The sequence below is a fragment of the Caretta caretta genome, chromosome 9 (genome assembly GCF_965140235.1).
Source record: "Caretta caretta isolate rCarCar2 chromosome 9, rCarCar1.hap1, whole genome shotgun sequence".
Lineage (NCBI taxonomy): Eukaryota > Metazoa > Chordata > Testudines > Cheloniidae > Caretta > Caretta caretta.
In genome coordinates, this window is record NC_134214.1 from 76588160 (window position 1) to 76615862 (window position 27703).

Here is a 27703-nt window from a genome sequence, read left to right on the forward strand (position 1 = left end):
ACAGCTGGCAAAGGAAATAAAGTAACTATTGTTTTGAAACCATGCATTTTTTCTTTATTAATTAAAAAAAAAAAGTGAGATAACTGACAAGGTAGCCCGGGTGGGAGTGGGGGAGGAGGTAAGGACAAGGCCACATTGCTTATTGTAGCCACTCTACCAATCAAAACTGTTTGAATGACAGCATTCTGTTGCTTGGGCCACCCTCTGGAGTGGAGTGGCTGGGTGCCCAGAGCCTCCCCCCCAACCCCCTGCGTTCTTGGGTGTCTGGGTGAGGAGGATATGGAACTTGAGGAGGAGAGCAGGCAGTTATACAATGGGTGCAGCAGGGGTCTGTGCTCTTCCTGGCTTTCCTGCAGCTCCACCAGATGCCTCATCATGTCCGTTTGCTCCCCCATTAGCCTCAGCATCGCCTGCTGCCTCTGCTCATCACAGTCACTTAATGCTTTCCTGGCCTCTGCCACTGAATGCCTCCATGCATTAAGCTGTGCCCTATCAGTGCGGGAGGACTGCATGAGCTTGGAAAACATGTCATCGCAAGTGCGTTTTTTTCGCCTTCCAATCTGCGATAACCTCAGGGTCAGAGATGATAGAGGGAGCATAGAAACATTTGCACCTGCGGAGGGATAAAAAGGGAGAGTAAAATTTAAGGTGATACATTTTGGGAGACTCTTTCACAGTGAATCAAGCAATTCACAGCAGACAGCACATGTGCTTTAGGTACAAGGTCGTATTTTGCCTTTTATATTGAGCGCCTGCCGGTATGGTGACACATCACACACGGCTCGGCAACAGAATTTGGTTTCCAAGCAGCCATGGTAAGCCAAAGGGTACGCGGGATTGGCTTCTTATGCCTTCATAACATGTGGGAATGGTTTCAAACTGCCACGCCCTCCTTTCCCATAGCAAGTAATGTTGGTTTGGTTTCACATTTAAAAGGAGGGGCTGCGGTTTTCAGGTGGATGTGCAGCACACACCTCCCCCCACCCCACTGTATGGCTATTCTCTGGGATGGTCCCTTCACTCCTCCCGCAGCCGCGTGGCTATTCTCCGGGATGATCCCTTCTAGCCAAGTGCAAACAGCCCACCATGAACGGGGTCCTTTTACTGTTCCCTTACAAAAATTCCCCTATTTCAACCAGGTGACCATGAACGATATCACTCTCCTGAGGATAACACAGAAAGATATAGACTGAATGTTGCTTGAATGCGACCAAAACCCAGGACCATTCGCTGCCATGCTTTGTGCTGCAATGATTCCAGACTACTTGCTACTGGCTTGGCAGGGTAAAGTGTCCTACCATGGAGGACGAAATAAGGCAGCCCTCCCCAGAAACCTTCTGCAAAGGTTTTCAGAGTACCCAGGAGAGCTTCATGGAGATGTCCCTGGAGGATTCCCGCTCCATCCCCAGACATGTTAACAGATTTTCCAGTAGCTGTACTGGCCGTGAATGCATCCCAATTCTTCAGGGCAAATCAAACATTAAACACTATTGCTTTTAAACCCTGTACTGTAGTTACAAATGTGCACTCACCAGAGGTGCCTTCACCAGCTTCAGGGTCAGGGATCCCGCCTTGGGAGGTATTGGCTCCAGGGTGATGAAAAGGTCCCGGCTGCCAGGGAGAACGGATTCACCGCTTGCCTGCTGCACATTCTCCTCCTCCTCCTCTTCCTCATCCACACAATCCTCCTCCCTGTTGCACGAGACTCCCCCCTTGCAGATGTCCATGGACAGTGGTGGGGTAGTGGTAGGGTCCCCCCCTTGAATGCCGTGCAGCTGATCATAGAAGCGGCATGTATGGGGCTCTGAATCAGAGTAACTGTTTGCCTCCTTTGTCTTTTGACAGGCTTGCCTGAGCTCCTTAACTTTCACACACCACTGCTGTGTGTCCCTGTTGTAGCCTCTCTCCACCATGCCCTGTGCGATTTTGGCATCTATATTAGCATTTCTCCTTTTTGATCGGAGTTCTGCCTGCACAGATTCTCCTCCCCACACAGCAATCAGATCCAGTGTCTCCCTTTCGGTCCATGCTGGAGCTCGTTTGCGATTCTAGGGGGACTGCACGGTCACCTGTGCTGCTGAGCTCGCCACGCTGACCAAACAGGAAATGAAATTCAGAATTTCCCAGGGCTTTTCCTGTGTACCTGGCTAGTGCCCCGGAGTTCAAAGTGCTGTCCAGAGCGGTCACATTGGAGCACTCTGGGATAGCTCCCGGAGGCCAGTACTGTTGAATTGCGTCTGTACTATCCCAAATTCGACCCAGCAAGATCAATTTTAGTGCTACTCCCCTCCCTGGGGAGGAGTACAGAAGTCAATTTTAAGAGCCCTTTACGTCGACAGAATGGGGTTGGTTATGTAGACGCATTCATTTTAAAATCGACCTAATGTGGCTAAATTCAATCTAATCCCATAGTGTAGACCAGGGCTTAGAAATTTGTCGTGAAGAATGTTTCCCCTTTTTCAGTCAGCTCTCATTAACAGTGAGCTACAAAGGCGAGAAACAATGATGTGTGCCTATCCTTTTGTTTTGTTATGATGAATAAGGGACCTGAAACCTTCCCCGCTCCTTTTTTCTTTTCTTTTTTTCTTTTTATATATTTAAGGAAGTTTGGTGTAGGGTTGTCAGGTGTCAGGTTTTCAACCAGAACACCTGGTCAAAAAGGGACGCTGGCAGTTCTGGTTAGCACTGCTGACCAGGCCATTAAAAGTCTGGTTCGTGGTGCAGTGGGGCTAAGGCAGGCTCCTTGCCTGCCCTGGCTCTGTGCAGTTCCCAGAAGCAGCCAGCATGTCCCTGCAGCCCCTAGGCATGGGGGCAATCAGGGAAGCTCCTTGCATTGCCCCCACCCTCAGTGTCAGCTCTGCAGCTCCCATTGGCTGGGAACTGTGGCCAATGAGAGCTGCGGGGGCGGTGCCTGCAGGTGTGGGCAGTGTGCACTGTGCAGAGCCACCTGGCCACACCTCTGCCTAGGGGCTGTACATGCTGGCTGCTTCTGGGAGCAGCGCAGAGCCAGGGCAGGCAGGCAGCCTGCCTTAGCCCTGCTGCACCGCCGACTGGGAGCTGCCTGAGATAAGAGCTGCCACAGGTCAGAACCCTCTCCCACACCCTAACTCCATCCCAGAGCCCGCACCCCCACCCCAACCCCCAGCCCTAGGTCGGAACCCCCTCCCTCACCCTGAACCCCTCATTTCTGGCCTCACCCCTGAGCCCACACCCCTAGCTGGAGCCCTCACTCCCTCCTGCATTCCAACCCTCTGTGCCAGCTCGGTGAAAGTGAGTGAGGGTGGGAGAGAGCAAGTGACTGAGGGAGTAGAGCTGGAGAGAGTGGGGGCGGAGCCCCAGATAAGTGGTGGGGAAGGGGGCAAAGCAAAAGTGTTTGGTTTTGTGCAATTAGAAAGTTGGGAACCCTACTTTGGTGCCATGTTTCCAAGAACTCCCTTGGCCTCTGCTTACCCTGGCCCTCTTTCTCCTTCCTCAGTTCTGCAGTGTGAATGGGGGAATACACACAAGTTATTGAGGGAGAAAGTGCTTGATGATTGCAGTGGTGTCAGGTGCCATGGTACTTTATGTCAGCTGAGGCTGGAGATCTGTTGATTCAGGGATCTGTGCTGTTCTGCAGGCCCTTGGCAAGCACGCTGCTTCCAAAAGAGTGTCAGTGTGTTTAGAAACAAACACTGTTTCCCCTTCTATTCAGCTGTGGCTTTGCTGATAACTCTCCAAACAAACAATACGAGTAGTTCAGCTGCATCGACTTCTCCCTTAGCAACTGTTACAAATAGGTTTATGCACAGATACGACCAGGAAGTGGGAGGGTTATTTGGGGTCTGTCTTGTAGGTCTAGTGGCTTAGTGACATAATAGCATCATCACATGCTCCAATGGCTGCTTCTCCATCTGGGGAACACTCTGGCATTTTACACCCTGCTATGTCATGGCCATAACTGCAAAGCAGTCATGTGCAGCACACTGTCACTGTGGTAAGATACAGACCTCCGCTTCCTCTTAAGTGACTGATATAGCTACAGTACCTCACCCTTAACAGCAAAAGGGAACTTCTTGACTTTCTTGGCCTACAGATTCCAGGAAAATCTCTTAGTGGCTTCTCTGAGGACTATTCTTTGGACATTCCCATTCTGCAGCTAATTCCTCCACCAGCACATTTTATGCCAGGCAACTTTCTTTGGGGATGGTAAAATCCAAGCTGCAAACATTGATAGGAAGGAATCCAGAGCTTTCAGTGCCCTCTGGAGAGAGCTCTGACTCCCCTTCAGCTTACTGGTGTCCTTAGGGGAAGGTGAGCCAGAAAGCAGCTGTGAGTACATACATGAGAGGAATCAGTCAGGTACAACTGAGCCGAGCTATCCAGAGACCCTTCGATAGGGGCTGGGCTACTCTCATGGGAGTGAGAGACATGGGTTGCTAAGTGGGGTTGCCAACTTTCTAATGGCACAAAACTGAACACCCCTTCCCCATCCCTGCCCTGCCCTTTCTATGAGGGCCCCTCCACTCACTCCATCCCCACTCCCTCTGACGCTCACTCTCCCCCATCCTCACTCACTTTCACTGGTCTGGGGCAGGGGGTTGGGGTGCAGGACGGGGGTGAGGGTTCCGGCTGGGGGTGCGGGCTTTGGGGTGGGGCCAGGGATGAGGGCTTTGGGGTGCGGGAGAGGGCTCCGGGCAGTGGGTTGGGGTGCAGGGGGTGTGGGATCTGGGATGGGGTGTGGGCTCCAGGTGGGGCCAGAAATGAGGGGTTCAGAGTGTGGGAGGGGGCTCTGAGCTGGGAGAGAGGTGGGGAGTGCAGGGGGGGTGAGGACTCTGACTGGAGGTGCAGGCTCTGGGGTGGGGCCGGGTATGAGGGGTTTGGGGTGTGGGAGGGGGCTCAGAGCTGGGGAAGGGTGTTGGGGGTGTGCAGGGTCACAGCGGCGCTTACCACAGCTCCCAGGAAGCAGCTGCCAGGTTCCTGTAGCTCCTAGGCGCAGGGAGGCCCCTCGCACCCACAGGCACTGCCCCGCAGCTCCCATTAGTCGTGGTTCCCGGCCCATGAGAGCTGCGGAGCCGTCACTAGGGGCAGGGGCAGCACGTGGAGCCTCCCTCACCACTCATGCACCTAGGAACTGAAAGGACATGGTGGGCGCTTCCAAGAGCCATGCAGAGCCAGGGCAGGCTGGGAGCCTGCCTTAGCCCCAACCCCTTTTGCCCCACTGCTGACCGGAGCCGCCAGGGTCCCTTTTTGACTGGGCATTCCAGTCGAAAACTGGACATCTGCAACCCTATAATGCTAAGCAGAATCCAGAACAAGGAACTCTGTGTACGTAAGAGCTGCCCAGTGCATGTTTTGTGTGTTTGTTTTGTTTAGGTTTATGTTATTGATTTGGATTTGACTGATTATTAACCTGCAGAAAAGGAAGTGGCCAGGAACTCTGCTGGTTTGTGCTATTTTAGTTAAACAAGAAACCTCTTAAGTAAACTGGAAACCCAAGATTGAGTGTTTTTTTGATTTTGCTTTACATATGTCTCATGGGAACTTTCTTGCTAGTTGCTCAAGGACCAGTCTGACCACAAGGAGTTACCATTTCTTTAAATACCTGCTTTGTGTCATGCAATAGTCAAGGTTTTCTACATTTAAATCACAATAATGGCTGTGAGACTTATTGCGGGTTCCAAATATTTGAAATTTGCTAGTTAGCTTAACAAAGATAATTTTTTGAAAAGCACCACACAACACTCTTTATTATGATGCATAATTCATTTTTATTGCTAATATCAGATACTTTATAGTTTACCACTAACTGTAGTGTAGTATATTTTGCAAAAATTAATGACATTTTAGCCTTGTGGGACCTCCCTACCACATTCCTCTATTAAATTGCTGCTGACTGAGTTTGCTGGGGTGAGAATTATTGGGCTGACAAATTAACACAGTTGACACTTCTTAATTCTTATTATAAGTCTCACACACACACACAGTCATGTTCAGTCAAACCAATACAATCCCTTTAACTTCATGCCTGCATGTTACATGGGCATAAAGGAAATTGATTTAGTCTCCAAAATGAATGCAGACTGTGTTGATCAAGACACCATTTCTTATTATTTGAGTGATGCTGTCTAAATGATGCAAAGGATGGAAAGTTTCAAACTTCATTTCATTGGCCAAAACCATAGTCTCATGACAGGGCCTGAAAATTGTGTGTAATCAGAGGTGTAATCAGCTTGAGTAAGAACAGGAAGGGGTAGCTACTGTGATGCTCCTAGGTGTACCATCTTTCATCACTAGCCTCTAACATGGTAGAAGTGCAATAGGCTGACAAACTGGTGTATTGCTTTCTCTCTCATGCTCATGCCATGTTTGTGTCTGGTAGAGTGTTTTTAGTCTTTATTATAAGCGATGGGATTAGCCTGTAATGAACATTGCACCAAATTCAACTGAGTGATTCCAGAGAAGGATCTGGTCCATTCCTTCCACACCAGGCAGGCCAATCTCTCACAGTTAGGACCTAATCCATTGCCCATTGAAGTCAACTGGGAATCTTTATACTCACTTCAATCCATTATGTGGGAAGATAAAGAAATACTGTAGCAGGAACTATCATTAATTACATCTTGCTCTCTTATTTGGGGGTTGAGCGCTGGTGTTTTTCTTCTCTATTCAAATACTTCAGAGCTGTTACCTTATATATTCAAATATTTAATAAGTATAAACCAATTAATCACTATGAGGGGTTAGTAGAATAATTTAAGATAATTGTAGATACTGGAATTTTCAAAATATTTATAACAGAGGGTGGTTGTACAACAACAGGCATTGCTCATACATTCATTGCATGTTTCAGTCTCAATGACTTAAATAACTGTACCTTACTGCATACTCTGATATAGAAGCTTACTCTTTTAATAACTCACTGACAACTGACTAGCTGGAATTGAAGCCAAAAAACACTATGCCACCATCTGGCTCAGTGAGGCCTGCTTCAGGGAGAACCACTGGGATGAGGTGTTGTAGGGCTGCAGGACCCCTCTCTAGGAAGCCCCAAATGATCTGTACACTCCATCACATTCATAACAGAATTTTTTTTTGCAGAAGGAAGCTACAGCAAAGCTGGGCATTGCCCATCCCAAAAGAAAGCCAAAGGGTAATGAGACACTGGCAGCACTTAAGCTAACATTCATATTTTTTCCTCTGCTTATACTTCTCCTCCCACAATCCCTGCTCACCTTGTCTGCCAACACAGAGAAAAATGCTTTTGATTTACAAATTTTACAACACAGGGTACAAGGATAAAAGTGGCCTCAGTTTATTTGTATGTGAATTTCATTAATTAACACACAGCTTTGTATGAGGGGACATTTAAAGTCATTGTGACAGATATTGCAATCCCATACAGTATCTTTGGGGGAACATATTGTATTGTTATGAATGGTTTATGTACCACTGAGGGCCAGGGATTGTATGCAGCTCCAGCAGGGAGGGTTACCACAGCTCCTCCAGAAACTAAAAACAGTGGGGTATGGTTAAGGTGAATCAATCAGGTTGTAAGCACCTCTAGAGAGGCACCATTCCTGAGAAGTCTTGCATATACTGGTTCAAATTGGGTTTTACAGAAAAAGAATTGGATTTTGGCATTAAAAGGCTGAGGTTCTTTCTGATCCAGCAAACGGACAGGACCATCTGTCCAAGGGCCCCAGTGCTTGCACAAGGGTTGGAACTACTCTGGCCTACTAGGCCGCATAAGACTGATGGTGACTCCTGGTATCTGAACACACACTAAACATCTGATTATAGTTTTAATTATGTTTTCTCTATTACCTTAAGAATAGATGTTCTTGCATAGAAAGAGTTGTGTGGTAACTGGTAACTGCTGGCAATGCACTGTTCATAGCCCTCCGAGAGAAAGCAAAGCACAGGCTCTGGCCTTGAGGCAGACTGTCTTGCTGAGGATATCGCAGGGTAAGACAGGGAGCTGTGCAGCCTTAAAACCCCCCACTCAGCAGGGAGTGAGACAAGGTTCCCTACCCAGAGACAGATGATAGCTGGCTAAGACCTGGCTGGAAACTGCTGGAGTGCACCACTGCGGGGGGAGAACAGTAATATAGCTGCAGTTACCCTGCAACTGTGACAGTCATGTTTATAAATAGGTCTGTGCAAACTCAGTATCAGCATTACTGCACTAGTTAAAGAAAGGTGGTAAAGAATATGAGACGTGGGTGCTATGCCCAGTATGAGCCAGAACCAAAATATTTTTGTATCTGACTCCAAGGCTGCAGGTTAATGACTGCATTTCACTAATAGGATTTTATTTTGATTGTTGTTAAGTCTTGGTAGGGTTGGCCTGTGTATGGGTCAATCATTTTTGTTCTTTTTCAGATTGTGACATCGGAGGAGTGACTTGTACAACAGTATCTATGGTACTTTCTTCTGAATTTTCCTCTCTAGTGCCCACACAAGCTTCCCCTTTGCCACAGTCTCACCCATGTAGAGAGAGTGCATTGGTGTGTGGGTTGTCTGCACAGTTCCAGGGGCTGCAAAGCAGTTTTGGTGTCACTGACAGCCTCTTGTAGGCAAGAAGTTAATTTTTCAACCTCAGACAATAAATGGCAAAAAATGACTAATTTTCCCACTTCCCCAGCATGTTCCAAATGACATGATATTATTTACTGTTTTTAAGTTCCTGAAATTCCAGAAAACTCAGTCATGTCTTGTCTTATCCTTCTAACATATTGAGACAAAGAAAGGAAGCGGTGAGAAAATGCAGTAGACACATGAAGAAATGCCTTCCAGCTGTTGCAGCCAACATACGCTGTCTTTAGAGAGTGTGGTTTAGCAGGGAAACTGTTGTGTGGGAGTCTATGGAAACAGAAGCTCAAGGGGCTGTGCTCTGAGACATAAAGAAACAAGCCTTTGAAGGGTAGTTCTATAAACTTCCATGTCTGCTAAAACTGAGAGCCCAGTTATTTGACCCAAAGGCATGTCATGCAAATGGGTGCTGTAGTACTAAGTTTCCCCAAATGCCCATCTTCATAGTTTTGCTTGAAGTCATTTTTAATGTCTGAAAAGATTGGTGTGATGGCACCCTGTGTCTTCCTACCTACAGGGTTTTCCCCATGCCCTGAAGCTGACTTCTCTCTGAATCACCCAAATAGTGATTGCCTTGGCTCAATTGTGCCCACCATCTAGTTCCAACAAAAGTGGCTTTTATTGGCAAATTACAGAAATAGAGAGAGATACATACACACACACAAAATAAATCCATGCATCTTGTCTGATGCTATGGAAATCATCATCAAACTCACATTATGTAGTATTGAAACTAGGGCCAGTCAAAAATTTTTTTTTTGTCTGAACTTTTTTTTCTTGTCAAGAGACCATAGGGTGACCAGACAGCAAGTGTGAAAAATTGGGACGGGGGTGGGAGGGTAATAGGAGCCTACATAAGAAAAAGACCCAAAAATGGGGTCTGTCCCAAAAAATCCGGACATCTGGTCACCCTAAGATTCCAAGTCGTCCCCCCCCCCCCCCCCAACTGAAATTCTTCTTCGAGTGCTGTCCCTGTGAGTGCTCCACTCTACGTGTCGGTGCGTCCCGGCGCCGTTGATTGGAGATTTTCGGTAGCAGTGCCTGGTCGGGACGCAGGCGCTCAGTTGGTATTTCCTGTCTCGTTGGAATCTTCCTGCGCGCCTGCGTCCCACACCTCCCTCAGTTCCTTCTCAACCGTCCCCGGCGGAAGATGGGACTTGGGGCAGTGCTACTTCTCTTCCCGGGTCTCTGTAGGAAAAAAGTAACAAGGAATATAGAAATAGTTATTAGTTACATCCCAGTTGTTTCCCTTCCTTTAGTGTAGTTACATAGTTAGTTATTTAGTTAAAAACAAAACAAAACAAAAAAAACCTTTTCGCGTCAGGCTTGTCTCCTGCTGAGACACTCTCCCCTGCCGTTTCTAGTTCACAATGCCAGGGGATTCAAGATTCAAAAAGTGTGTTTCCTGTCAAGACTCCATGCCACGGTCCGATGGGCACTCACATTGTGTGAAGCACCTCAGGGAAACCCACATTCCCGTAAAGTGCCTCCCCAGTACGAGCCTCAAGTCAAGGGCTCGGCGCAACAGGGACCTGTGGCTTAAAATGCTTCTGATGGAAAAATCCCTGCAGCCGCTTTCGGAGATGGGGAAGGTTAAACCCGCTCCTACACGCTCCCCGGCCAGATCTGAACCAGTGTGGAGCATTGCTTCACCCTCTTTGGAGCAGAGGCAAGAAGCACAGCAGTCTCATGGGAGGGACTCTGACAAGGGTGAAGGGTCTCCCGCGAGATCCTTACCCTCTGTGCTGACAGCACCACAGCTCTTCCTAAAGCCTCAGCCGCGGCTCCCGCAGACTGCAGAGGCAGGAACCCGACCTCCATACCGGGAAGGTTTCCGCGGCACCGAGCGCCTCAGCGCTAAACATAGCGGTGGTGCCGGCTGTGCACTCTGCCCCAGTGCCGACAAGGACGTCGGCACCGACCCCCTCCGTGCTAAAAAATAGCCGCGGTGCCGACTGTGCGCTCTGCCCCGCTGCCGGGAAGAATGTCGGCACCGAGCCTGCCTCCTGCCCAGGCACCAGCAGCAGACCCCCTGCAGGGCACCTCCAACAGACCCGCCGCACCCCAGGCACGTTCACTTTCACTTGCTAATGCGCTAGAGCACAGTCCAGGCTCAGCGTAGCCCAGGGAGCAGGAGCAACAGTTCCTCACCCAGTGTGACCGCTCAGTGCCACCTGAGCCTAACTCTCCGCTCCTGGATACACAGGCCTCACTCTTCGAACAGCCGCTCTCACCACCTGAACTGGCTACCTTCACTGACAGCAAACCTGATATACAGCAGCAGGTGGAGTTCTCCCCACCTGCCTCTCCTCCTCCACCAGACCCTCTTCCACCTCAGGCTACGATCCACAGCCACCAGCCTCAGTTTCCCTACATTGCCTTCTCCCCCTCCCCCCCGTGGATGGCACCTGGGTTCTCCTACCCTATGCCTTGGCCCCAGTGGTACCCTTGGCCACATCCTCCTACCACTCATCCTCAGACCTCTTCCACTAAACCACTACCTGCTTCTGTGCCTCAATCTCCAGCTCCGTCCACTTCTAGAGTACCTGAACCCCCTCCTGAGGACGTGAGCTACGAACCATATCCTGACTCACCGAACCCTAATTCTCCATCTGCTCCAGACAGAGCCCTCTCCCCGATGCCTCCACAGAATGTGGATGACTGTAAACAATTTCAAGAGCTTTTCAAGAGGGTGGCACTCAGTCAAGACATTCCCCGAGAAGAGGTTCAGGAGACACAACACGAACTCCTCAGAATTCTTCAACCCTCTGCACCCTCAAAGATTGCGCTCCCTATAAATGAAGCACTCCTGGAACCAGCTGACACTCTCTGGCAAACTCCAGCTTCTTTATTATCTACCTGCAGAAAGGTCGAACGTAAATACTATGTTCCTGCTAAGGATGCTGACTTCCTATTTTCTCACCGACAGCATGAACTCTCTCGTCATGGATGCAGCTGCACAAAGGACGAAACAGCCACAATATCGGCCCACCCCACAAGACTTAAAAGCCTTGACGTCTTGGGTTGCAAGGTTTACACGTCCTCCACTTTACAATTCAGGATTGCAAACTACTCTGCACTCCTTGCCAGGTTCGACTTTGATAACTACAATAAACTTTTTGAATTTGCCTCCTACATTCCAGAGGATAGGAGAGCGGACTTTAAATCAATTCTGAGTGAGGGCCAATTGATTTCCAGAACGGCCCTACAAGCCTCTTTAGACATGGCGGACACAGCAGCCCGTACTACTACAAATGCTGTGGTTATACGCAGATCTTCATGGCTTTCTGCATCTGGCATCCCTAAAGATCTGCAGACCAAAGTGGAGGACCTCCCCTTTGATAAAGACAAACTGTGTTCCAAAAAAAACAATGAGCTACTTCACACTATGAAAGATTCTCGAGCGACATTGCGCACCCTGGGTATTCACCCATCTCTTCCCAGGAGACAACGATACCAACCTTACCAAAGACTGCACACACAACAATATTATCGGCCTCAACCCAAACCATATGACATAAATAGGAATCTCTCTAGCCCCCCTAAGCACAGACAAAATCACGCTCAAGCAACCACCTCCCACCCATCCGGGAATAAACAACGATTTTGAAACGTTGGTCGAGGGTCTGCGCGACCACCCCTTGATTCCACAGCCTACTTGCCCATTTGTTTCCAACATGCCTGGCAGTGTATTACACAGGATCGCTGGGTCCTCGAAATAGTTCAGTCTGGTTACTCTATTCCATTCATATTCTATCCTCCTACCCTTCCCCCTTCCCTGTCCCTCTTCAGGGACCCCTCTCACGAGCACCTACTTCGTGTAGAAGTGGCTCACCTTCTCCAGCTAGGCGCAGTGGAACCTATGCCGACAAAACATCGAGGGAAAGGGTTCTACTCCCATTACTTCCTGACCCAGAAAAAGACCGGGGGATGGAGGCCTATACTAGATCTATGCCAACTGAACAAATTTGCGAGGATACAAAAATTCAAGATGGTCACACTGGGCACAATAATTCCTGCACTGGATCAAGGGGACTGGTTCACAGCCCTCAACCTACAGGACGTTTATTTTCATATATCAATTCATCCAGCTCACAGATGCTTCCTATGATTCACAATCAGTCACAACCATTTTCAATGCAGAGTTCTTCCTTTTGGCCTCTCCACAGCGCCGAGAGTCTTTTCCAAAACTCTAGCCGTGGTCGTGGCTCATCTCCACAAACATGGGATCATGCTTTTCCCCTACCTGGACGATTGCCTCATCAAGGGCAACTCCTATGGTGAGACACTTCAAGCTACCCGTTTCTCCATCTCCCTCTTTCACAGCCTAGGCCTCCAAATAAACATCCAAAAATCCACCCTGACACCCGCACAACAGATCGAGTTCATCGGAGCTCATCTCGACTCAATCCAGAGCAGATCCTTGCTCCCATATCACAGATTCCTTGCTCTCACTCAGCTCATATGCATGCTTTCTGTTCGTCCCAGGACACAAGCAAGAATCTGTCTACAGCTCCTTGGTCACATGGCGGCCACCACCTTTGTGGTCCAGTATGCTAGGCTACACATGAGATGTCTTCAGGGCTGGCTCAATTCCAATTTCAAACCCAACAGACATACCTTAGGGATGCTGCTAACTCCTCCTCCCAATGTTCTAGCTTCCCTACATTGGTGGACAAGACCAGAAAACCTCTGCATGGGGGTTTCCTTCCAGCAACGATCCCCAATGCTCATGCTCACCACGGACGCTTCCCTAATCGGCTGGGGAGAGCATTTAGGGGGACACAGGGCACAAGGCCGGTGGTCTGCATCAGAGACGTGCCTACACATAAATCTCTTAGAGCTCAGAGCAGTGAGGTGAGCATGCCTTCACTTTCTTCCCCTCATAAAGAACAAATCTATTCAGGTCTTAACAGACAACATAGCATGTATGTACTACATCAACAGACAAGGGGGAGCCCAATCACATTCCCTTTGCATGGAAGCCATCTGACTATGGAACTGGTGCATACAACATCAAATACAAATCATCGCTTCCTACCTACCAGGCTGCCACTACTGCCGACGCACTCAGCAGACACTTCTCAACAGCATACAAATGGGAACGGCATCCCGCAATACTTCAACAGCTCTTCTCCCTCTGGGGCACCCCATCAATAGACTTCTTTGCTACAACACAGAATTGAAAATGTCGGCTGTTTTGCTCTTGAGCAAGACTTGGGACTGCATCCCTAGGAGACGCATTCCTCATTCCGTGGAACAACTCTCTCCTCTACACCTTCTCACCAATCCCTCTACTACACAGGGTTCTTTGGAAGATCATAGACAACTAGGCCTGGGTCATCCTCATTGCACCGGCTTGGCTGAGACAGACGTGGTATCCTTACCTACTCCACATGTCCTCCCATCATCCACGGGCTTTCCCCAACAGGCCAGATCTCCTTTCTCAGGACAATGGACAGGTTCTTCACCCCCAGCTCCAAAAGCTCCACCTGACAGCCTGGTTTCTTCATGGTTCCAAATCCATGAACTAGCCTGTTCCGAGCAAGTCCAGTACGTCCTCCTGCACAGTAGAAAAGACTCCACTTATAAAACTTACCTGCAGAAGTGAAAGCGTTTCGCCCTCTGGTGCTCAAGTAATCACTTAATGCCCAATACGATGACCCTCCCTAACATTCTAGACTACCTCCTGAAACTAAAACAGGACGGACTTTTGCTCAGCTCCATCAAAGTACACCTGGTGGCGCTTACCACCTTCCATGACCTGTTAAAAGGTTAGTCACTCCTTACCCACCCCCTCATAGAACGATTTCTCAAGGGCCTGCAAAATCTCTACCCTGAAATTTACCCTACGGCAGCTACATGAAATCTTAACCTTGTTCTTCATGCGCTCATGAAACCTCCATTCAAGCCTTTGGCTACCTCCTCTCTTCCCCATATGTCCATGAAGGTAGCTTTCTTAGTTGCAATAACATCAGCAAGGAGAGTAAGTGAAATAAGCACCCTGATGGCCCATCCTCCCTACACAATCTTCTCCAAAGACAAAGTCACTCTGAGACCACACCCTAAATTTCTCCCTAAGGTGGTATCCACCTTCCACCTTACCCAACCGATATACTTGCCTATTTTTTATCCCAAACCTCACAGTATTCCACACAAGGCATCCCTGCATATTCTCGATGTCAGGTGAGCAATTGCCTTTTACTTAGACAAGACTAAGCCATTTCGTAAATCTCCACGACTCTTTGTCTCCATCACTGAAAGATCGAAAGGTACGGCTATCTCTAAACAACATCTGTCCAAGTGGATCTCTGACTGCATCAGATCCTCTTACCATATTCAAAATATTCAACCGCCCGAAGGCATTAGAACTCATTCCACTCGAGCTATGTCAACATCTGTTGCCTTCCTACATAACGTACCCATTTCTGACATCTGTAGAGCGGCTACATGGTCATCTGAACACATGTTTGCCAAACACTATGCTATCACGCAAGATACCACAGAAGACACCATAGTAGGCCATACTGTACTCTCTACAGTACTCACTGCTGCATCTCCAAAGTCCCTCCGACCATAGTGGGTACTGCTACACATTCACCTGGAGTGGGAGCACCCACAGGGACAGCACTCGAAGAAGAAGGGGAAGTTACTCACCTTGCAGTAACTGAAGTTCTTCAAGATGTGTGTCCTTGTGGCTGCTCCACTCCCCACCCTCTCCCCTCTACTTTGGAGTTCTAGTATAATCGCTCCACGGTAGAGAAGGAACTGAGGGGGGTGCGGGATGCAGGCGCTCAGGAAGATCCCAACGAGACGGGAGATACCAACTGAGTGCCTGCATCCTGACCAGGCACTGCTACCGAAAATCTCCGATCAACAGCGCCAGGACGCACCACCACCTAGAGTAGAGCACCCACAGGGACACACATCTCGAAGAACTTCAGTTACTGCAAGGTGAGTAACTTCCCCATCTTACAGATTTTGGCCAAAAATAGAAAAAAAATTATTTGAAAATGGAAAAGTCAAAATTTTCCATGGGGGGTGGGGTGGGGGAGGGTATATCACAACTAACTCTGATGGAACCTTAGCTAGAGTATAGCAAAAGCAAAAGTCCTTTTCCACTCTCACACTCTATAGTCATCTCTCAGTCCCAAGGTGATCTATCTGTCAGTGTTCCAGTGGGTCACATGCACCAAGAAAATGTCGTTACTTGTCTCTGGGCCTGATTCTACTTACACTGATGTCAGTGAAGAATATCGCCACAGAAGACACCCAGCTGTAAGTGTGAGATGAGAATCAAGCTCTCTGTACATTTCACCTTTCCTTTTGACTAGCAGAGCACATAGCGTGAAGTCATAACTTCAGAACAAGGCTAGAATGGTTATGCTGGTTGTAGCACATTTCCCACATATGTGCTTCTTGCTACTCACCTTCTTTCCCAGCAGCAATTTCCTTTAAGAGAACTGTGCTTGCTGAACAACAAGAGGCAGCACCTTTGGTTTTGGAGACCAGTTTATACTAAATGTCATTTCCATGTTCTCGGATATAAGATCCTTAAAGCAATATTCTCATTAAGTACCCAAATCCAGTAGCACAAGCATCGTCTTTCATTCAACTTGATGACTTTCAGGCAGTAAGACTAGTTATGTTACCTATGCAAATCTTGTTGCTGATGGCCCTGAGATCATCAGAAAAATGAATTAATGTAGAATCAAAAGTCCAAAACAATGAGAAATTTATCTGAATAAGAGCTGAGTAAGGAATAATTTAGCTCAACAGTTTTATAGAAAAGTATTATTTGTACACCCATATGCATCTGTGGCCAGCCTTTAAAATGAATGATATTGCTCCATTCTTCACCGTCCTTTTTCCAAACCTCCCTTAAATGCTCAAGTTTCAGAGGGGTAGCTGTGTTAGTCTGTATCAGCAAAAACAACAAGGAGTCCTTGTGGCACCTTAGAGCAGGGGTGGGCAAACTTTTTGGCCCGAGGGCCATTTCACGGTTGTGAAACTGTATGGAGGGCTGGGTAGGGAAGGCTGTGCCTCCCTAAACAGCCTGGCCCCCACCCCCATCCACCCTCTCCCACTTTCCGCCCCCCTCAGGACCCCCAACCCATCCAACCCCCCTGCTCTTTGTCCCCTGACCACCTCCCGGGACCCCCCAACCCATCCAACCCACCCTGCTCCTTGTCCCCTGACTGCCCCCAACCCCTAGTCACACCCCCGCCCCCTGACAGGCCACCCAGGACTCCCACGCCCATCTAACCCCCCCTGTTCCCCATCCCCTGACCACCACCCCCAGAACCTCCACCCCATCCAACAGCCCCCTGTCCCCTGACTGTCCCTGAGACCCCCTGCCCCTTATCCAACTCCCCCGCTCCCTTACCATGCTGGCTGCTGCTCAGAGCAGCAGAAGCTCACAGCCCCGCCACCCGGCCAGAGCCAGTCACGCCGCCGCACTGCCCGGCAGGAGCGGCAGGCCAGAGTGCTGGCGGCGTGGCAAACTGAGGCTGCAGGGGAGGGGGGACAGCAGGGTTGGGGCTGGGAGTGAGCCCCCCCAGCCAGGAGCTCAAGGGCCGGGCAGGATGGTCCCACAGGCTGGATGTGGCCCAGGGGCCATAGTTTGCCCACCTCTGCCTGAGAGACTAACAAATTTATTTGGGCATAAGTGTTCTTAAAACTACTTTACCCATCTGGGGAAGTGAAGAAACAGATTGACAGAGCCAGAAGGGTACCAGAAGTCACCTACTACAGGACAGGCCCAACAAAGAAAGTAACAGAAAGCCACTAGCCATCACCTACAGCCCCCAACTAAAACCTCTCCAGCGCATCATCAAGGATCTACAACCTATCCTGAAGGAAGATCCCTCACTCTCACAGACCTTGGATGACAGGCCAGTCCTCACTTACAGATAGCTCCCCAACCTGAAGCAAATACTCACCAGCAATTACACACCACACAACAGAAACACTAACCCAGGAACCAATCCCTACAACAAACCCCGTTGCCAACTCTGTCCACATATCTATTCAAGGGACACCGTCATAAAAGCTAACCACATCAGCCACACCATCATGGGCTCATTCTCCTGCACATCTACCAATGTGATATATGCCATCATGTGCCAGCAATGACCCTCTGCCATGTACATTGGCCAAACCGGACAGTCTCTATGGAAAGGAATAAATGGACACAAATCAGATGTCAAGAATTATAACTTTCAAAAACCAGTAGGAGAGCACTTCCATCTCCCTGGACACTCAAAAGTGGCCATTCTTCAACAAAAAAACTTCAAAAACAGACTTCAATGAGAAACTGTAGAACTGGAATTAGTTTGCAAACTTGACACCATCAAATTAGGCCTGAATAAAGACTGGGAGTGGCTGGGTCACTACAAAAAATAATTTTCCCTCTGTTGATATACATCCTTTGTACTGTTGGGAATGGGCCACATCCACCCTAATTGAATTGGCCTCATTAGCACTGACTCTCCACTTGGTAAAGCAACTTCCATCTTTTCATGTACTGTATATTTATATCTGCATACTGATTTTCACTCCATGCACCTGATGAAGTGGGTTATAGCCCACAAAAGCTTATACCCAAATAAATTTGTTAGTCTCTAAGGTGCCACAAGGACTTCTCGTTGTTCTTTTTAAATGCTCAAAGCTTTCTTGCTTAGCAAGACCCTTGGGGATACAGCAACACCCTGGTCTGTTTGCACATGACGGTGTTGAAGCCGAAATGCAGCTTGAAAGCACTGAGATTTTCAAAGCTATGTAAGGGATTTGAACACACATCCTCCATTAATTCTAATGTAAAATACATACCTAATCCAGATGGCTTTGAAAATCTTAGCCCAAGGTTTTCTAAAGCACAGGTAGCCTCAAACACTGCTCCTCTCCTTAATGTTGATCATAGTAATGCATGCTAAAAAAAAATCACACAGTTAATTTGTGTGTGTGTGCACACATGCATGTCTTCTGAGAAAGTCTCAAAATGTCACTTGTAACTGGCATGGTTAGATTATTTTTGTCAGATGCAAAGAACCTTTTTCCTCCAGCACAATCAGCCTTTTTTTCTTTTGCCATGAACGCTACCAGAAGTTTCTGCTGATGTGGGTGATGGATAAAAGAGAACGTGAAGGAACAAGAACAAAGATTTATTATTTTTTTTATCCCATTAGAATCTTAGATGTTCCATACACAGGGCAGCTCTAGCATTGGACTCTTTTGGTTAACGTGATATTGATGTTTGATTGGACCATATTCAAAATCATCTAAATTGTGAGGCATGAATTAGGGAACCAGAGGCAGGTTCACTGTTTCCATCCTTTTGTAGACTGGGAATGTGCTTGGAAATGTTTGGGTAGAAATGATTTTCTCATTTCAGAAGAATTTTCATTTCTGCTATATGCACAGGTAGAATCTACTCAAAGAAAACCCCCTTAAGTATTGTGCTCAGGGGAGGAAGGAGGCAATACTTATCTCTCTTGTGAAATCAACTCAAGTCGTCTACTGAACATATCACACTCTTTTTCCTGTAAAAAGAAACCGTTATTTTAAAACTAATATGAATAAACCACATTGCTGTTTCCGCACCCACATTATTTTCTAGGGGCGAAAAGTTAGCAGTGTAGCTTTTCAAACTACTCTCTTTTTTTTAATTCTCAACCTAGAACTGAGAGTAGCTTTATTTTACTAAAGCCAAATGTTACATTCCACTTTCAGAGAAAAGTGAGAAGTGGTGGGATCTGGTGGTGGGGCATGGAAATGTGGAGTGCCCCATGGCACATTTCTCCTCACCCTGACCCTGTGCAATGACATTCCCACCTGTGTCACTGACTCACATCTTTGGGCATGTCACTTATGGCCACATTTTCCAAACTGACCCCTATTTTTTGACTCCCTTGAATGGTAAGTGCCTAGCTTTACATTTTCAGAACTCGGAGTACCTGCAGATCCCACTGGCTTCAGTTGGAATTGTAGGCATTTAGCACCTTTGAAAATCCAGGCTTATGTGTCTAAAGCTGGACACCCCAAAACTGAGGCAACCCAAATCAGAGGTCCACTTTGGAAAAATTGACTTTAACCCCTCTGTACCTCAGTTTCCCCATCTCTAATGCAGGGATAATCCTTCTCATAAGAGTGTTGATAATTAATAATTCTATTAAGTGCCATGAGTTCCACAGTTGGAAGGTGCTGTAGACATGCTGCTGAGAATTATGGCAGGGCTATAGTATTAAATTACTATAAGAGCTGAGAGGTAGTCTGGTGAAAGTGACCCACTAGAATTGTTTGGTATCTCAGAAATGCTAGTATTACCCTGAGCAGGGACGTGCACACCCAGATCAGTAGATTATTATTTACTTGAGTGTAATAAAATGATTGATCCTTTTTCTTTTTTCCTCCTTTTTTTCTTTCAATCTCTTTCACCAAACAATTCCACACAAAAGGAACATACAGAGATAAGCATTTTGCAAGACAATAGTTCAGTAGGCAGACCGTTTGTTATACAAAAAAAAAAAAATACTCCCACCTCCATCATCCAAAATTGGGAAACCATTCTATCTCTTGTACACAGGGAAATTAAATTAGCTCAATCCATCATGTCTAGAGACCTTTCTCAGTAAAAATTTAAGTGGACGCTATTAGAATGAACAGAAATATGATTTTGATGTATTTTATAGTAGATCAGTTGAACTGTGCAAATTACTTCAACATGTTTTTCTGTAGAGTCAACAAGTGAATACAGATGGTATTTACAAGAGGGGTGTGAATTTCTGTCTGGGCATTTTTCTCACTCTTAGCTCCAATCAGTAGGAGGGACATTTTCTAAAAATATCCCACTGCTACTAACAATAGTTAAACTTCCCTGGAGTCAGCAATACTGGGAGCCTCAGTGTAGCACTCCTGCTACCATTTTAAGCATGGTGTCATCTAATCCTGTTCAGATCAGATCTGCCTAATTGACATGGTTCTATAACACAGTGGCAGCAGCCTGTCTGCACTAGGGGTCTGAACATTGCTGACCATGATGGAGCTGAACTGATGTTACCAATAGTCTAGTATAGGCAGGCCCTGAGAGATTCTGGGCTTGATCTGGTGAGCCCTTACTCCGATGACTAGTACCCCTGATTTAATAGCATTGTGCCCTCTTAAGCAGGACTGGATCTGGCCACAGAGAGCAGGCAGAAGAAAAACAAATGCAGAATATGAGAAAGAGAGAGAGAGAGAAATTTAAATGAAAAAAAATGAATTCAGTTGCTACGCAGTCTCTGAGTATCTCTAATTCAGTCTCTGAGTATCTCTAATGTATGTCATGAGCTACGTCCTCCACTCCTCTAGATTTCCCAAGGATCTCTGTCTTCTATAGGTCTCCCATTTAGATCGTAGGCCATTCCTAAAGAGCTTATATTAGTTGTGTGGCCTGTACAGCACCTAACAAATTGTTGGTGCTAAACAAATAATAAAATTTCCTCTAGCTAGAGATCATGTTTTCGTTGGGGGTTGTTTTAAATGAAATCACCCTTAACATCTGTGGGTATCAATTATAGGAAGAAAAGGTCTATAAATGCTAAACCTGGCCAGGTACTACCTTGTTATGCCAGAAACCTGCCACTGAGTCTTAGGGCAGTGTACCCCATCCCAGTGGAGGCAAGCCCTATGCCTTCCTCAGCAGTTGATCTTCTGGTCAGTTAAGAACAGCATAGATTTGCTCCCACTTTTCTATTTGGCCAAAATTCCGCTCGTCACATTACATTGCTCACAAAAGAAGTATTAACCCAAAGTTGATGACGGGGATGTGGAGATTTTCAGGGATTCTTAAGATGTGCTAAGGTCCATCCCTCACTTCCATGTATGATTGGAGGGGGAGGAATTTAAACCCTGCTTTATGCTCCATTATGCAGGGCCTCATCGCTTGCGCTTTCTTACAATTATCTGGAAAATCCCTCATTAAAAATCATACAGAAATCCCCATGGAAAAGTATGGCTATAGTAAGCCCATATTTATGGACTTCATGTGAAATTCGTCAGTTGTGGTTGAGAGTGGTTCATATGAAGCTTGGTTTTGGTTTTGGTTTGTATATGTTTGTGTTCTAGAGTCTTGTTTTAGTTTTTGGCCTAATTAAAACCTCAAAGTGAAACTTGTTGCAAATTGAAAATTGTTCAGAGTTTTGATACAAAGCTATACACATTAGCCCTGGTTTGCTCTTTTCTAAGGCTCACTGATGGTTTGATGAACACGGACTCATTTTGGGGTTCATTACCAAACTGAGAACCAAGCAAGTGTCACTCACTTTTTGTAAGGTATGCTGGGTGTGATAATGAAACACAGATCGGTAGACAGAACATGGCTTACTGACACAGTGCACTTAAGTATGTAATGATCACAGGGTTCTGTGTAGCTGTTAGAATTTGGTCCTGTGTGTGTACCTCACCATGTGTCTTAGGCATTCATAGATTGACAGTCAGTCTGACATCTAACTGCTCCATTAACTTCAATGGAATTGTGCCCACTTTCCAAAGGGCTACATTTTATCCGAGGTATGTAAAAGAATTATGCTTCTCCATATGCTAAACCCTAAAATAAGTAGAGAGGCAGAGATGGCAACTGAGGTTGCAAGATGGCCCTGTGAGGAGATCATATAAGATCCTAGATGGATTTGACGCAGGGGTATGAAAGCTGCATGTAGGCTGGAGGCAATAATGGAGACGTATCTTAGCAACATTTGAAAGATGTCAAACTCCTTTCGGTGCTCATTGGAGAACATGAAGGAAGTGGCGGAGTGGGGAGTTACTAGTTTGAAACAAGCAGTGGGCCCAACTCATTGTTGGGGTTACATCAGCAAAGTCAGTAGAGTAACAGGAGGAATAGATGTGGCGCAGTGTGGATAACCAATAGAGCTTGTGAAATATCTCTCTCTCTCTCTCTCTCTCTCACACGTGCACACACACACACACACACACACTCAAACTATTTTTAACAAAACTGGAAAATGATTTTTGTCAATTTTCTGTCTTTCTTTTTTTCTCTTTTCGTTCTCTTTTATTTCTAAACTCTACTCTCTCCCCCCACTTTTTTTCCACTAGTGTCAAAAAGGAAACTGTGGTGAAAGGAGATAAAAGAAATAAGAAAACGAGGAAAGAAACAAAAAAACCCCAAAATACAAACAAAAAATTGAAAATGAAAATGTTTGTTTGAATAAATAGAAATCATTTCTTTTTGGGACCCTTGGGATGAAAATGACTTTGACACATCAGCTCTAGTAACTAGTGCCTTCTGTGATGACTGACCACAGAAAGTGAGTCTGTGCTCTCCACAGAGCTATTTGGTCCCTATTGAGCAGGGTTTTTCACCGGTCTCTATCGTGCCATTGACAGGCAGGTGTCAGCAACAAGATTCAATTTCCTGGAGTTGGTTTCTATAGCAGGGTGAACAGGTGATGGAGGAGGTTTCATAAATGTGGAGATGAGCTACTTTATAAAAATTGGAATTTTTATTTAATTATATACAGTCAGGAATATTATGTAGATGCTGGAAAGTAGATTGTTTTCCATTTCTAATGACAAGTTACAATTTCCATGAAATACCCTGTCTAGCATTATATACTCAGACAAATACAGATACAGGCATGCTGACTCATGCATATGCATGTACAAAGGGATTACTCTGTGTGTGTGTGTGTGTGTATAAACCGAGCCTTATGTCATAACAGTCTTAAACTTACACATCAATCAGTTCAAAGGAAAGTAAACATTTTATAAATTATGTCCCTATCTAGCAAAACTACGTTTTCATTAAATTAAAACTCTACATTTTCACAGTATTTTTAACATTAAAAAAATATATTTTATACAAAATAAATTTCACAGAAGGGTGCCGGTGAAATGCAGGGTTAAGTCCCAACAGCAGTCCCAGGTTTTTGATATTTAGTATAAAATAAATTGCTTAAACAAAACAAAAAACAGGTTTGAACCTTCATTGTAAGAATCTCTCCAAGGCTATTATATAATATCTTTGCTTCTAGTTACATTAATCTTCTGCATTAAAATTACACTTTAGTTTAAAGTAGTTTACTTTTAATAATAAAATGTAAACCAGCAAAATTCAGAGAGTTTAGACTCCTCTGGCCATATCTTAGCCCTATTGAAGTCAGGGATGAAGTTCTCATTGGTTTCCACTTGGCTAGAGTTTGGCATTTTTAGAATTACAGAGAGCATCTTCTCAAATCAATCATGAAATGAACAGTGGGCTCGTAAACCTGGAGTCCCATTGAACATTTTTGCAAAATGCACCTGAAATGTGACTGATGACACAGAAGATAGATATTATAGTCACAAAATGTCAGTTGTAAGTAAGAAATCATTTCACTCCACACCTTCAGCAAGGGGTGAGCTTTAAAAGATTTGTTTGACATTTGTTTGGTACAAATATCCTGAAGTGGGGAGCCTTTTATTGGAAACTTACTCGAGTCTGCAAAATTAGCAGTGAAATCTTTCTCATTTTGGCATTTCCATCTCTGAGCCAGAAACAGGCAGTGAAATAAAAAAGCTTTCTGGACATTTTAGGACTTTTGATTATAGAAACAGGTAAAATTACAAGTCAGTCCTTACTTTTTTCTTAATAGATTAACCCAACCATATCTTAGAGCCGAGGTGATGGAATATATAATATGATCTACTCAAAAATATGAGGCAATGTTAATTAATATTTAAATTGTAAACTTGTTGAGGCAAGAACTTCCTCTTCCTCTCCATATGGTTAGTATTGCATTAAGCAGACCCTTAGCACGCTATACAAATTAAATAATCATTACTGTTTTAGTAAGGGGCCAAATCTGGAAGTCCTTATTTAGTGAAAATTCTCTTTTAAGTCAAAGGGAATATTGTCTGAGTAAGGAGCCCAACAACATCAGGGACTGGCCCAATATGAAGACAGTTTTACTTGATTCAAAGTTTTGACAAAGTTTCTGAATTCAGTGTTCATCACAAAAATAAATAATGTCAAGTGCTTCTTATTTTAGGGCCAAATCCAGGCCACATAGGAAAATCCAAATCAAAGAGCTTTGCTGGGCCATGCTCAGCCCCACCCAGCAGTCACTAGCATGTGGCAGGGTAGCTGATATTACAGAAAGGTATGGAGTTGGGTAGTGGATGTAGACTGTTGCACCTAATCTGCACAGAATTTGCACTATATGGAGCCTCACAGGCCATGCCTCCAACATATTACTTTCTCCTCTTTACATAATCCACCAAAACTGTACTGTGTGGTTTCTCCTCAGCTAGGTCTAGTTGTGCATTATTGCCAATCAGTTTTTGCTGGTGGGGGCCGCCCTATCACGCTTATCTAACCTAGATGTAGTTTGTGGGATTAGTGGCCTCAACCAAATACTGAGCCTTTTTACGTAGGCACGTGAAGCTGCAAATTAGCAGAAATGATGCATTTCTTCTGCACTGTTGGCCAAAGTAGCAGAGAATTTTCTCAGAGGGGCATGTGGACATATATGAGATATCTCCTGAGGGCCTCTGCAAGGCATTGCAGAGTTGTAGAAGCGGACATGTTGTGGTTGTGACCAGTGGGACAATGTGTATTGCATATCACATGGCTGAAAGCTGATATAGGAGGGTAGTGGCAGGTGACATACTTCATGCTCCCTGTCCTATACACAGCAATAGCTGGACACAGAATTAGTGCCCTGGCCCTTACCTCCATTCAACAAGTGAAATCTTAATCTCGCTCTCATCAGTTTCACATGAACAAAGCTATTTTATTCCGGTTTGGTCAGTTCTGGATTGGTCACCATATCAATTATTTTTATAATATACATACCATGTTGTTTAAATTCAATATTCACAACAGGCTTGCAAGAAAAAGGTCAAATCCTCAAGTCCTTTGTCAATTTTTTAATCAGTCCAACGCTCATTGAAGTCAACAGATGTTTGCCTGAGAAAGGATTTCAGAATTTTCCCCAATATGCTGGACCACATGAATATGATGATGAACATCCTTGTAATCATTTCAGAAAGTGCAATATTAATATTACACCACTTCACCTTATCACACAGTTCTGGAATGCTTTTTCGCATAACCTCTGTTGTGTAACTGAATACTGTCTTGCAAATCTTGTCTTGAAAGTCGTCTTCTGAACTCATCTGTAGTGAAGTAGTATATGACTGGGTCTACACAAGAATTCAAACTGGCAAGACACAAAGCCACTGCATGAAATATTGAAATCACATTTCGGGCACATTGGTTTTTTATCCATTTTGATTTAACAAGGAAATCTAAAGGAAAACTGATATGATAAGGTGCAAAGCAAATCAGAAATACCACAGCACAGGTGAGGATCATCTTTAAAGCCTTTTTTTTCTCTCCAAAGTCATGGGAAATTGAATTCTTTTCTTTTAATGATAGGATAGTCTTCCATGAGCAATACAGAATTATCAGCAGAGGAGTTACAAACCCAATCATCTCACCTATGGTCATCATCACAATGGAGTTGGAAAGGTCAATGTCCTTTATGGGAAGATCTGCAAAGCACTTAATACTGACATTCAGCTTATCAGAGTTACTAGAGTTACCAGGGTTAAATCTTAGAAGAGGAAAAGGCAAACAGCCAATGCAGACGACAATCCACCCAGCGATACTGATGTACACATCATATATACGTTTGCAGTCACTGAACTTGAAGGGGTACATAAGAAACAAAAATCGTCTTACACTGATGCAAACCAAGAAGTAGATGCTTGCATACATATTTACATACTTAAGGTAGAAACAAAATATACAGAGACCTTCTCCAAAGTGCCATGTTCCAGACAAGTAGTAGAAAATCCTTAGAGGCAGGGATAAAACTTGTGCTAAGTCAGCAATGGCTAGATTGATCATAAATATCACTGCCCTTTTAGTTTCTTTCATGTAGCCATAAAAGACCCACAGAGCTAAAACATTCCCTATTAATCCAGGGACCAGAATCAAAGTGTATGTAATTGCATAGTAACACTTAACATCAGTATTGTTGTAACAGATTGAGCTGTCTGTCGTCATGTTTATTTTCATTTAGCACAGATGTGAACTCTAATGAGAAGTTTACGTTACCAATGGAATTTCCAGCTATCGTCAAATTTCCTAGATAGGTAACAATTAAAAAATACCGGAGAAGCTGCAAACTTAACCTTTACTTGTCTTGTTCCTTTGCATCCCTTTGCTTTCTTGTACAGCATTATTTTGCTCTTCACAGTTTCTTGTTTACTTTGTGTTCATCTAACTAAGTAAGATTGTTGCTTGCAAGGCTTGATAACATTATTCCTCTAAAGCTTCTTGCTGACCAGATTGTCCTAAAGTAAAAACTACACATGACATTTCCTTCGGGCTTCACTTTTACATTGGTTTCAGTTTCTATGTCGTCTATTCTGATTTTGGAAGAAACTTTGTCCTGTGGTGAGTAAGTCATGTATGACCCTGGTCACGTTCCCTCTCAAATGCCTCTTGAATATAATTGCTTGTGATGCTGATAAAATGAAGCTCAGCATGAAGGCAAGGTGCAGGTTGGAATAAGGAGCATTCACTATGTGGTGCTGTAAGCAATAAATACATGTACAATAGCATCCTCAAAATCATCCATCTGGAGGTATTTCACAGCCAGTTTTCTCAGCCCCCAAATGTCAAAACAGATGCAGACCTGCAGCTGAAAGAAAACGAGGAAAATTACTGACTAATATCATGCCATATGGGAGTATGCTTTTTTGAAAGTGCTCTCTCCTTCTCCATATATATATATATATATAATGTGTGTGTATGAAATCTTGGAAGAAACTTTAAATTATTTTTTATCCAAGATAGGCCTGCTTTTTAAGATGCTGAGCACCACAGTTCCCATTGTCTTCATCAAGATCAGTGAGTGCTCAGCACTTCAGAAAATCAAGTCCTTTGTCATCTTCAGTGAAAGTGAGAGCAAGGGCACTGCAGAATAAGAAGAAAGTATAGACCGGCCTAATCACGACACCTGCATCATTTAATCCAGTGTTATGCATCTTTAAGCAGAACTCTTCTCTGACCCTAGTACACCCTCATTTGCTAATAACTAAGTAGCTTTATCAAATTCTCTTCTACAAACTGAGGTATCTG

General features: G+C 45.2%; 1 protein-coding gene across 5 annotated transcripts in view; it reads right to left on the reverse strand.

Annotated features, from left to right (window-relative positions):
- Nucleotides 1-9507: 9507 nt before the first annotated feature.
- The window catches only part of GPR174 (G protein-coupled receptor 174), a 33238-nt gene continuing 15042 nt past the window's right edge, over nt 9508-27703 (reverse strand). For 2 of the 5 annotated variants that reach the window (XM_075132441.1, XM_048865224.2), the window contains one exon: nt 23054-27263. In XM_075132441.1, coding sequence (XP_074988542.1) covers nt 25634-26635 — 1002 coding nt within the window. In that variant the 5' untranslated portion in view covers nt 26636-27263 and the 3' untranslated portion in view covers nt 23054-25633. Of the gene's footprint in view, nt 9760-13695; nt 13741-13958; nt 14135-18402; nt 19113-23053; nt 27264-27703 lie in introns of those variants that run through there. The other 3 variants (XR_012669983.1, XR_012669984.1, XR_012669985.1) reach the window with 3 other exon arrangements.